The sequence below is a fragment of the Colobus angolensis genome, unplaced genomic scaffold (assembly GCF_000951035.1).
Source record: "Colobus angolensis palliatus isolate OR3802 unplaced genomic scaffold, Cang.pa_1.0 Scaffold2, whole genome shotgun sequence".
NCBI classification, from domain to species: Eukaryota; Metazoa; Chordata; class Mammalia; order Primates; family Cercopithecidae; genus Colobus; species Colobus angolensis.
Genome location: NW_012115154.1, coordinates 3,691,928 through 3,704,084, shown reverse-complemented (window position 1 = coordinate 3,704,084; position 12,157 = coordinate 3,691,928). Strand labels below are relative to the sequence as shown.

The window sequence follows — 12,157 nt, the reverse complement described above, 5'->3', positions numbered from 1 at the left end:
GGCCTCCCAAAGTGCTGGGATTACAGGCTTGAGCCACCGCGCCCGGCCTCACAATACATTGTTATAGAGAGCCTTCTCCTAGTGAAATCAGGTATCCTGGTCCCCAGATAACATTTGTGTGGTCTCTATCCTGGTAGGAAGACATCCACAAAGAGGATGATTGAATGCTTGGAGGACTCCAAAGCATTTCAGGAGTTCTCACCATACTAATTTGCCCAAGTCTAGAAAATATTTGCGCATTCCAAGGCTATTAGGTTTGCATAAAACAGCTGGGAGCAGTGGCTCGTGCCTATAATCCCAGCACTTTGGGAGGCCAAGGCAGGTAGATCACTTGAGGTCAGGTGTTTGAGACCAGCTTGACCAACATGGCGCAACTCCGTCTGTACTAAAAATACAAAAATTAGCCAGGCATGGGGTGCGTGCCTGTGGTCCCAGATTCTCAGAAGGTTAAGGCATAAGAATCGCTTGAGCCCAGGAGGTGGAGGTTGCAATGAGCCGAGATCGTGCCACAGAACTCAGCCTGCATGACAGAATGAGACTCTGTCTCTAAAATAAAATAAAATAAAATAAAATAAAATAAAATAAATTCATCGGAAGAGAGCTTGTCATTGCTTCCATTTTACGGATAAGAGAACTAAGGCACAAAGAGGGTGATTAACTTTTCCAGAATCACACCAATAAGTTATTTGTAGAACTGGGATTCAAATCCAGGCAGTTTGTCATTAGTCGATTAGGTTAAACTGCTTCTCTATACCACATACCTACTCACGCACGTGTCTAGAACTGGAAGAGAAAAATATGGTTGCTGACCCTAAAAAGAGTGTAAGAAAAAATGGAAAAATAACAATTTCTAAGACTCAATGGGCTGGGCATGATGGCTCACGCCTACAGTACTTTGGGAGGCCGAGGCTGGCAGATCACCTGGGGTCAGGAGTTCCAGACCAGCCTGGCCAATGCGTGAAACTGTCTCTACTAAAAATACAAAAAATTAGCCGGGTGTAGTGGTGGGCGCCTGTAGTCCCACCTACTTGAGAGGCTGAGGCAGGAGAATGGCGTGAACCAGGAGGCAGAGCTTGCAGTGAGCTGAGATTGAGATCTGCCACTGCACTCCAGCCTGGGTGACAGAGCAAGACTCCGTCTCAAGAAAAAAAAAAAAAATTAGCCTGGCATGGTGGCAGGTGCCTATACTCCCAGCTACTTGGGAGGCTGAGGCAAGAGAATCGCTTGAACCTGGGAGGCAGAGGTTCCAGTGAGCCAAGATTGCGCCATTGCACTCCAGCCTGGGGGACAAGAGCGAGACTTCGTCTCAAAAAAAAAAAAAAAGACTCAATGAGTTCGCCTTCAAGTATTAAAGATCAAAGACTGATAGGATATGGAAAAGATTAGCTCAAAATGAGAAGCAACTAAATAAAATTTTAATAATGACCAGTGAAACATTATTAGTGATTAATGATTAATATTAAAGAATACAAAATTACATTTTTGTTTGAAAAATCTTATGTTCAGGTTAAATCTGTGTTACAAGGTTAGTTTCAAGGGGAAAGAAAGGAGCCCTTTTGAGGCAGAGTTAGAGGTCTCCATCAAGCTATTGTCCTACAGAGATTAATAAACAGATTGATGTCCATTTTCAAACTGCCAGATGGAAAGGGGATAAATCAGGTTATAAGTTACTGCTGGCTGACAGGTCTTTGGATAGGAATCCCAATCATTCCATGCCATTCCAAAGTGAAATGATCTCTTTTTCACACTGGTTGAGCCACTTGGACTAGAAGGATAACTTTCCCCTCATGCCAGTGAGAACATGCAGATATCGGAATCCCCCCATGGTGGTTCCTTTTTATCCTATCTTCCTGGCAGCAAACTTTTTTTTTTGTTGTTAGAGACATGGTCTCACTCTGTCACCCAGGCTGGTGTGCAAGTGGCATGATCTTGGCTCACTGCAGCCTTGAACTCCTGGGCTCATGTGATCCCCCTGCCGTAGTCTCTTGAGTAGCTGAGATTACAGGCTCAGCCATCATGCCTGGTTCCAACTTTCTGAATACAGGAGAAAACAAGAACTATGTAGAATTAAGTTGTTTAAGTCAAAGGAACTGTTTTACATGTCCAGTCTAATTTAACTATTTTACTCCATAAAACGGAATTACAAATCTTTGTAGCTACCTCCCCGGTTTCTTGAAGACATCCTGTCACCTAAGACGACTCCCTTTGAATCACTAAAAGATACCTTTAAATAAAGGTATTTTATTAGCTATTAAGGACTTAGTTTGTCTTAATATGACAAACTAAGATTCTACCGGTCAGTACTCTTCTCCCCCATCCATGGCATAAAACAAAAAGCCTAGACATAATACAAACAAAAGCAGACACTGGTAGAAGGCAGAACTTTTGTGACAAAAATCAGAATAGTAGATGCCTGGGCTGGGGTCGAAGGAAACAATCAAATGCAATCAAAGGCAAGAAGAAATCTTTAAGGAACAGGGAATAGTTCTGTATTTTGGTTGTGGTGATGGTTACCCAACTTTATATAATTACCAAAAGGCATTCAAACTGTATACCTAAAATGGGTGAATTTTGTTGTACATAAATTACAACAACAACAAATTTAATACTACCAGCTAGGACATTTTATAATAGAGTTTGTCTAACAAAGTTCTTAACATAATTTATATAGGATAAGGTTGAATGTTGCTAAACTAATACATTTTTCTTTAAGTTTTGGGATACATGTGCAGAACGTGTAGGTTTGTTACATAGGTATACATGTGTCATGGTGGTCTGCTGCACCTATCAACCTGTCATCTAGGTTTTAAGCCAAACATGCATTAAATATTTGTCCTAATGCTCTCCCTTCCCTTGCCGCCTATCCCCTGACAGGCACCGGTGTGTGATGTTCCCCTCCCTGTGTCCATGTGTTCTCATTGTTCAACTTCCACTTATGAGTGAGAGAACATGCAGTGTTTGGTTTTCTGTTCCAGTGTTAGTTTGCTGAGAATGATGGCTTCCAGCCTCATCCATGCCCCTGCAAAGGACATGAACTCATTCTTGTTTATGGCTGTATAGTATTCCATGGTGTATATGTGCCACAATTTTTTTATCCAGTCTATCATTGATGGACATTTGGGTTGGTTCCAAGTCTTTGCTATTGTAAATAGTGCTGCAATAAACATGTATGCATGTGTCTTTACAGTAGAATGATTTATAATCCTTTGGGTTAAACTAATTTTTTTTTTTGAGACGAAGTCTCACTCTGCAGATCAGGCTGCAGTGCAGTGGTGTGATCTCAGCTCACCGCAACCTCTGCCTCCTGGGTTCAAGCGATTCTCCTGCCTCATCATCCAGAGTACCTGGGATTATAGGCACACCACTGCACCTGGCTAATTTTTTGTATTTTTAGTAGAAATGGGGTTTCACCATGTTGGCCAGGCTGGTCTTGAACTCCTGCCCTCAGGTAATCTGCCTGCCTCGGACTCCCAAAGTGCTAGGATTACAGGCATGAGCAACTGCACACCCGGCCACTAATATATTTTTCATAACGTCATTTTATACTACTATTCTACTAAATACATATATTTTGTGATTAAGTAATTTTCAGGGATAACAAGATCTTGAAGAAAATGAAAATGTGACAAAATTTTTCTCACAGATCACAAAGACTTCCTGAAATCACCACAGTCAATTCCATTATCCCCACTCAGATAAAAACGGGGTTTTTCTTCTGAGTGTTCCATAGGATAACAGCTTTACCCATTATCCTGCCCCATATTCAAACATTCCCTACTGAGTCATTAAAGAATCACAGGATAAGTTGGCCTAATTAGTATCTAAATTGTATTTTGTTATGTTATAGAAATTCGGAGCTATAATAAAAAACCCAGTTTAGACACTGAATTCAGTTTAACATGATTTAACATATAAAACTGTTTGTTGTATTTTCATCTTTTTCACCCAGCCAACTTACTCCCCAATATAGATCCTTTGAGCCCTCAAGTGCTATTCAAAACATGGTTCCTCTAGATTTACTCTCAGTAAATCTTGAATTTCTCTGTTCTCTCCAGTCTTATACACAGGTCTAATAATAATACCTCCCGCTCAACTTTAAAACTTGTTTAAAATGTTTCCCATTAATGACACTTAAAGAAAATACTGCATCTTAATGGAGCCAAGCTGGAGAGCTATGTCATAACCATAGCAACTTAGTTCCTTCAATACAGAATGAAAAACTAAGCTCACCTTGCCGCGGTCCATCTCTATTAACTGTTTCTGAAAGGCTAGGAGTGAAGAGACACACAGCATGCTGGAAGGTAGGAGAACTCTGTAACATGAGTGACTGGCAATATTCCATTACATTGGCACAAATCTATAATCAAAAACCAGCAGTAACAAAAATGTTAGACCCTGAAATGCCTTAATTAGCATGAAAATCGAGATTCGAAGAAGAAAAGGTTATAAATCAATCTGTAAAATGACTCACATCTGTTTTTTTTTTTTTTTTTTGAGATGGAGTCTCCCTCTGTTGCCCAGGCTGGAGTGCAGTGGCGTGATCTTGGCTCATTACAACCTCCGCCTCTCGGGTTCAAGCAATTCTCCCGCCTCAGCCACCCCGAGTAGCTGGGACCACAGGCACATGCCACCATGCCCAGCTAAATTTTTTTTGTATTTTTAGTACACACAAGGTTTCACCATGTTGGCCACGATGGTCTTGAACTCCTGACCTCAGGTGATCCACCTGCCTCAGCCTCCCAAAGTGCTGGGATCATAGGCGTGAGCCACTGCACTGGTCCTGCATCTGTTATTTTTATCAACATTTTCCAAAACCATAAAAACCTTAGAGAAGTCACATGGTTCTTGCCCCTCTTACCTGCTGCATAGCCAGTTCAATCTCATCTTTCTTGCTTACTTTATCTCCCTCCACATTATCGTCTTGAAATTTAAACTGACGCAGTCTGTCAGAGCCACCAAAGCGACTTAGTAGTCCTAAGCACTGGCGCTAAGAAAGAAAAATATATCTTGTTGATATGTAGTTAAATGTATTTAAAATTAGTAACCTCTCTTTCTTGAGGGATAGAAAAAGGAAAAACTCAGTGGAGAATGGAATCATTCCTTAAAGCATACTTAAAACTGAGCCACCTAAAAGTAGCATTATTAAAATTCAACTTTGTGCAAAGGTATCTGATTGGTAGCTAACAGATGAAAAGAGTACCATCTTTTTTAAAGCAATAAATTCCAGTATCATCTAAATGTTTGCCAAATAACTTTCTGTATTATATCAAAGTATGTGTTAATTCTTTGGAAGATACTCATTAAATGAAAAACAAGTTTATAAACAAAAGAGAAGCAAAATGAGAGGGCAGTCACAAGATGGACATGTCTGTGATAATTTTGTCTACCAAGGCACAAATCTAAAAGCTATTACTCCTGTGGTTGCTCCCAGGGACTTCGTATATAGATCTCTATACATCTAAATCTGTATATGGTATTACCAATTTTAAAATACGCGTTTCATTTAAAATACATTATTATGTGCAGAACATTGTGCTAGGCACTTTAAATAAAATACCATGTGTCAGGGAATCCTGACAGCCATCTTATAAGATAGGAATTGTTACTACCACTTTAGAAATGTAAACATATAGGTGTGAGAAATTAAGTAACTTATTCCAGGTCGCAAAGCAAAAAGTTGTACCTGTTATTGGAACCCATGTCTCTAATTTCAAAGCCATCAACTAACCTCTAGATATACTGCCAGTATTGAAAAGCTTGTCCTTTCTCTTTGAGAACCATGGGAAATACTGTATTCTCAGGTGAGAAGTATTAACATTTGAAGCTAGGGACATTTGCATTCATCTTCCAAGGTGATCTGTGTGTTTGTAACCCCTTTACGCAGCAATATAAGCATATTATTTAGAAATACCAAAGAACCGGCTGGGTGTGGTGGCTCAAGCCTGTAATCCCAGCACTTTGGGAGGCCGAGACGGGTGGATCACAAGCTCAGGAGATCGAGACCATCCTGGCTAACACGGTGAAACCCCGTCTCTACTAAAAATACAAAAAACTAGCTGGGCGAGGTGGCGGGCACCTGTAGTCCCAGTTACTCGGGAGGCTGAGGCAGGAGAATGGCGTGAACCCGGGAGGCGGAGCTTGCAGTGAGCTGAGATCCGGCCACTGCACTCCAGTTTGGGCAACAGAGCAAGACTCTGTCTCAGAAAAAAAAAAAAAAAGAAATACCAAAGAACCAAAACAGTTGAAAGGGGTTTCCCAAATCTAGGGGGCACAATGGGGAGGATGGTATATTTTGTAACGTGTCTTATACCTGCTATTTAAAGAAATAAGAATCAGTTACCTGGAATCTTCCAATATGTCCCTGTAGCTCCATTAGAGATCCTTCATTTACATCAACGTCAAGTTCACTTAATATCCCTATAAAATGTAGAATGCTTTACAACATACTATAGTAAACAAAAACATTAAAAACTAGGAAGAGAGGTTCTAATGTCTGACATTCTTCTCGTGCATGAACAGATATTCTTGCCATAAAAAAGTTTCGAGAACTATGACTTTACAAAGTCTGTAAGTATCTGTAAGTACCTGTTGAGAACTATGATTTTACAAAGATGGTTAAGTAAGTATATTAATAACAGCACCGGTACATGTGCATTCACACCCAATCTAAAATGCAGAGTGAATTGATCTTAAAAGGCATTTTTAGTTTTCAAGAAAAATCTAATTTTTTTATAATGATAAAAGTAATTTTCTAAATTACTTTCTTTCATAAATAAGTTTTTAGAACATGAAACAATAAGAATAAAATGCATTTCTTTTTAACCCCTCTAAATATATACAATTTGCCTTTTCTTTTCCCCTAGGCAAAGTACAATTTAAAAAGAACACAAAAACATTTCCATTCAACTTCTTAGTTTGGACCCATTACAAAACTCCTAAATCGAAACAACCCACCTCTAATAGCACCATAGCCTCTCCTGATTTCTAATGAGCCTGCAAGTGACCCTAACATGTCATTCTCCCCATCATTTTGTTTCCTTGTTCCATCACTAATCATGCTGAGGAATACCCACCTAAACCTATCCTAGCCATCAAACTTCCTATGTGTTTTCGGATTCCTTTAATTCTCTTCATCCTCACTTCCAAGCATAGACTCAATAGCACAAACCAAGAACCTGATCCTTCTCTCCTCATAATGACAAGTCCTCCTCTTTTTAGATTAGCTCAGCCCTCAACACAAACTGACAGAAAATCCTATCATCTGGTACATGCGGGTTCGTTATACCTCCACACCTGTGCCTCACTGCTTCCCGAGAGCCTATCCTGTCCCACCTTCGACTCCTCTAAGAGTCTCCTCCCAGAATTGCTTCCTCTTCTAACCTACTAAAATCTACCCTGCCACAGAAGAGTTTTCCTATTTGAAAATAGACTCAACTCTTTCTTGTACTCCAAAACCAGACACAACCAAACCAAATCAAGCAAAAACTTGGTTAGTATCAATTTTTTGAAAGTTTTTCTTTAGTTGCTGCTTGTATTCATAATTCTTATGCCCTCCTTTGCCATCTGAACTCCTTGAAACCTGGATTTTTCACCTAACACTATCATGAAACTAAGACTTTTTCCTCTTTGTCCTCAAACTTGCTGAACTCTGCACCAGGTATTGCTGTTTCAAAGTTCACTTTCCCCTGAATGTCAACTGCTGCCTCAATTTAAAAGGACTTCCAATTCTCAGATTCTGTAAGATCTTTCTGTTAAATGTCATCTAACGGTTCTATGTATATCAATCACTCTCAACTCCAAAATGCTTTTCAGAGTATCTGTGAGCCAGCTGGGCATGGTGGCTCACATCTGCACTTTGGGAGGCTGAGGTGGGAGGGTTGCTTGAGTCCAGGAGTTTGAAACCAGCATGGACAACATAGTGAGGCCTCGTCTTTATTTGAAAAAATAAAATTAAAAAAAATATATATCTATGAGTCACAGAAACAAACTTAATCTGCTGATAAAATTTGTGGAGGTACAACATACACAGTAGTGGGCTAGGCAGCATGGTGGATACAAAGTTACAAACAGAACTGCAATCTAAGTGAGCATTTAAGACAAATGTGCATAAATTATAGTATATTATAGGATAATACAGGGCTGAACTGTATACAACAGGGTTGATAAGAGTATAACTTGTTTAAAAGTGTTTTCAAAAGTTTGGGAGGATATTTGGCATTATTTTTAACAAAAATGTTAAGCACATATATTTCTGATAAAATACTGCCAGGAATTTATCAAGTCTATCAGTTCAAATGGACAAAAATGGGGCTAGGTGCAGTGGCTCACGCCTGTAATCTCAACACTTTGGAAAACTGAGGCAGGATTGCTGGAGGCCAGGAATTCGAGACCAGCCTGGGCAACACAGCGAGACCTTGTCTCAACAACAACAAAAAATTAAAAATTAAAAAAGTAATAAAAACAAATGTACAAAAATGTATATGAATGCATATGTAAATACATAGCTAAACAGTAAGTACACACACACACATACACAAAGTTATTAAATGCCACACTGTTTAAAATTTTAAGAAGCTTGGAAACAGTCAATATGTCATAGAATCTTATTAAAAAACAAAGGACTAGCTATGCGGGTGGTGTGTGCTGTATTCTCAGCTACTTGGGAGGCTGAGGCAGGAGGATCATTTGAGCTCAAGAGTTCCAGCTATGATCCTGCCACTGCCCTCCAGCCCAGGTGAGAGTAAGACCCAGTCTCTAAAACATACAAATAGGCCAGGCATAGTGGCTCATGCCTATAATCCCAGCACTTTGGGAGACTGAGGTGGGAGGATTGCTTGAGGCCAGGAGTTCGAGAACACCTGGGCAACACAGCAAGACCCTGTCTCTACAAAAAATAAAAAATTAGCTTGGTGTGACAGCATGTGCCTATCTTCCTGCTTACTTGAGAGGCTGAGGTGGGAGGATCACTTGAGCCAGGTAGATCGAGGCTGCAGTGAGCCAAGATTGCAGCTTTGCACTCCAGCCTGGGTGACAAGAGTGAGACCCTGTCCCCCCAAAAATAAAAACAAACACAAACAAATAAAACAAGTGTCTGCTTAACTATCTCACAACTGGAAAACTAGGCAGTCAATTAAAAAGAATGGGCAGGAGCTAAATGTGCTGATGAGAAAAAGTCTCATGGAGACCCTGCAATTTACAGAAATACATTGACAGTAATTAGTTAAGTCCTGGAAAAAATCAAAGGAAAAACCATTAGGAGTTCCAACCCACAACACTACAGGACCTTAATAGAGGCAAGAAGGCTGGCCTGACTTAGTATTATCTTAGGACACTGGAATGAACTGGTGAACGAAGCACACCACAGGCTGGGTGGAATGGACCCTGGGATCTCCTTGGAAGAAGCACAGGCTCCAAGTAACTCAGCCGGCACTGTACTCAGCCCTGGCCAACTCTCAACTTCTCTCAACCCAGAGGGCTCAGCCACCGAGACAGCCCAGATAAAAAAAAATATTGGGGATTATAGGGTGGATTCAGAGGTTGCCTCAGATGTCTCCAAAGCAACATAAAAATGGAGGTAGTATAGCCTAGTAGTTACATATATAGATTCAAAAGACGTACTGCCTGGGAAACTCTATGCTATCCAGTGTTTTCTGTGTGACTTTGGACAAGTTAACCTTCCTGTGCTTCAGCCCCCTCAGCTGTAATACGTGGATAATGACAGTTCTACCGCATAAGACTGCTGTGTCTTCCAATCAGTTAACATGTCAAGTATTTAAAACAGTACCTGGCACATACATGCTTAATAAATGTCAGCTACTATCATTTATACTACATATTCTAAACAAAAGAAACTCATAATCGGTGGTCCTCTCATTAAAGAACAAAGACAACCTTTAGACATTCTTAAACATTAGAGAATTTCGGGAATACGAGACAGCATGCTTTTTCTTGAGGGAATGAACCTCAGTACAAATTAAAAATACCAAGAGATAAATCAAAAGAAAGAATTCGTGAATGGTGACACCATGGTGGGGAACACAACTGGTGTTTTGCAGTGAATCCATGTAAACATACAACTAAAACTAAGTAGCTGAGGATATTATAGTTGCATAACAGATGTAAATGTTACAAAACCTGACAAGGTTAAAATGATATAAGCAAACATCATCTGAGGGTGGAAGAGGAAGTGTAAAAGAAGTCATCATTTCATCTTTCCCATCAGGGAGTTAATTGATTCTAAAATTTACGTGTAGTAAAGGAATTATAAGGTGAGGGAAGTAACCAAAATATCTTAATAATGTTTCATAATTTTTTTTCCTTACAGTGATCTTTTAAAAGGTGACATACTCTAGTAGTAAAGAAACATTTGTCTGGAATTTGGCAATTCCTTTCATTTCTCTTCAATTAGATTTTTGTCTGTTAAATTCATATAAAATTCACATGTATACATATGTAACAAACCTGCACATTGTGCACATGTACCTTACAACTTAAAGTATAATTAAAAATAAATAAATAAATTCATGTAAAATTAAATACTTGTTTTTTTAAAACAGCATGTAAAAGGTCATCCTGTTCTCATTAGTTGCCTCTGTATGTCTCTGTTGCTTTCTCTCTCTCCCCCTCTCTCTCTCCCTTTCTCAAAGTACATAAAGCGATGTTTGAAAATGTATCAAATGTCAACATTTGGTAATTTCTAGGTGGTGAGATTTTGAGTGTTTGTTAGTTATCTTCTTTTGAATATTTTTATAATGAGCATATATCTTAAAAAAAAAAAAAAAAAAGAGAGTCATCTTGCTCTGTTGCCCAGACTGGAGTGCAGCAGCATAATCTTGGCTCACTGCAGTCTCGAACTTCCCAGCTCAAATAATCCTCCTACCACAACCTCCCAAGTAGCCAGGACCATAGGTGAATGCCCCAATACCCAGCTAATTTTTTTAAATTTTTTGTAGAGGAAGGGTCTCTCTATGTTGCCCAGGCTGGTCTTGAACCCTTGGTCTCAAGCAATCCTCCTGCCTCAGCCTTCCAAAGTGATGAGATCACAGGCATGAGCCACCACACCCAGCCAAGCATGTATCATTTTATAAACATAAACTTATTACATAAATAAAGGCTCTATTAGCAGTACCAGTTTCAAATAAGTCATATATAGCTGCAAAGTAACAAAAAACCTCATTCTATTAATTTATGTCAGTCAGTAAAGAATTATTAAAAGTCCTTTCAACATAATCAACTCACCAGGAAGTGCTGCTTTACTTATAATTCCTGTTAGCAGAGCCAATTCCTGCAAAGACCCAGCACTAACATCCTGACAGCGCAGAATTGCTTGTATGGTATCAGAATGTGAAATAAGAAACTGCAATACCTAAGCCATTGAAAAGAAAGAGGAACAGAAAAAACAGAGGTAGAAGTAGAAAATTATACTACAAATGCATAATTCATCTTATAAATAATGTTGAAGGAAGTAATTCAATAAGTGACAATGAATAACAGATAAGCAACTGTTTTCTGCACTTACATATTTATTCCTTCAGGAAGTAAACATTTAAAATTCACAAGACTAAAAGGATTATTTTAAAGTTTGTAAGTTAATACATCTGGAGACTACTGCAGAAGAATATAACGCAGAACTACTGTATAAAAACTATTATCTGACCCCTATTTTCTTTCTTTTACTGTTTTGCCAAATGAACTAGAGGAAGAATTTAAAATAAGTGGGTATAAAAATGATTACTGAATTCGAGAAGCTGCTCTATGAAAGTATAACTAGCATGACATGGGGAAATCACATTAAAGCTTTTGTCTAATTCTCCTTTTTTTAAAAAAATTCACTTTTATTATTATATAATAGAGATAGGGGCCGGGCATGGTGGCTCACGCCTGCAATCCCAGCACTGAGGGAGGCCAAGGCAAGTGGATCACTTGAGGTCAGGAGTTTGAGACCAGCCTGGCCAACATGGTGAAATGTCATCTCTACTAAAAATACAAAAATTAGCCATGTGTAGTGGTGCACACCTGTAATTCCAGCTACTCAGGAAGCTGAGGCACGAAAATCACTCAAACCTGGGAGGTGGATGCTGCAGTAAGCTGGGATCATGCCACTGCATTCCAGCCTGGGTAATGAAGTGAGACTCTGTCTCGAAAAAAAAAAAAGAGA

The 12,157-nt window shown here is 39.3% G+C and overlaps 1 protein-coding gene across 1 annotated transcript in view; it reads right to left on the bottom strand.

Moving 5' to 3' along the window:
- Positions 1 to 12,157, bottom strand: part of NUP205 (nucleoporin 205kDa) — a 94,267-nt gene that overhangs the window by 7,643 nt on the left and 74,467 nt on the right. Inside the window, exons 35-38 of the mRNA XM_011941255.1 lie at positions 11,239 to 11,365; positions 6,341 to 6,417; positions 4,859 to 4,987; positions 4,231 to 4,357 (exon numbers count right to left, since the gene is read on the bottom strand). Coding sequence (XP_011796645.1) covers positions 4,231 to 4,357; positions 4,859 to 4,987; positions 6,341 to 6,417; positions 11,239 to 11,365 — 460 coding nt within the window. The remainder of the gene's footprint in view (positions 1 to 4,230; positions 4,358 to 4,858; positions 4,988 to 6,340; positions 6,418 to 11,238; positions 11,366 to 12,157) is intronic.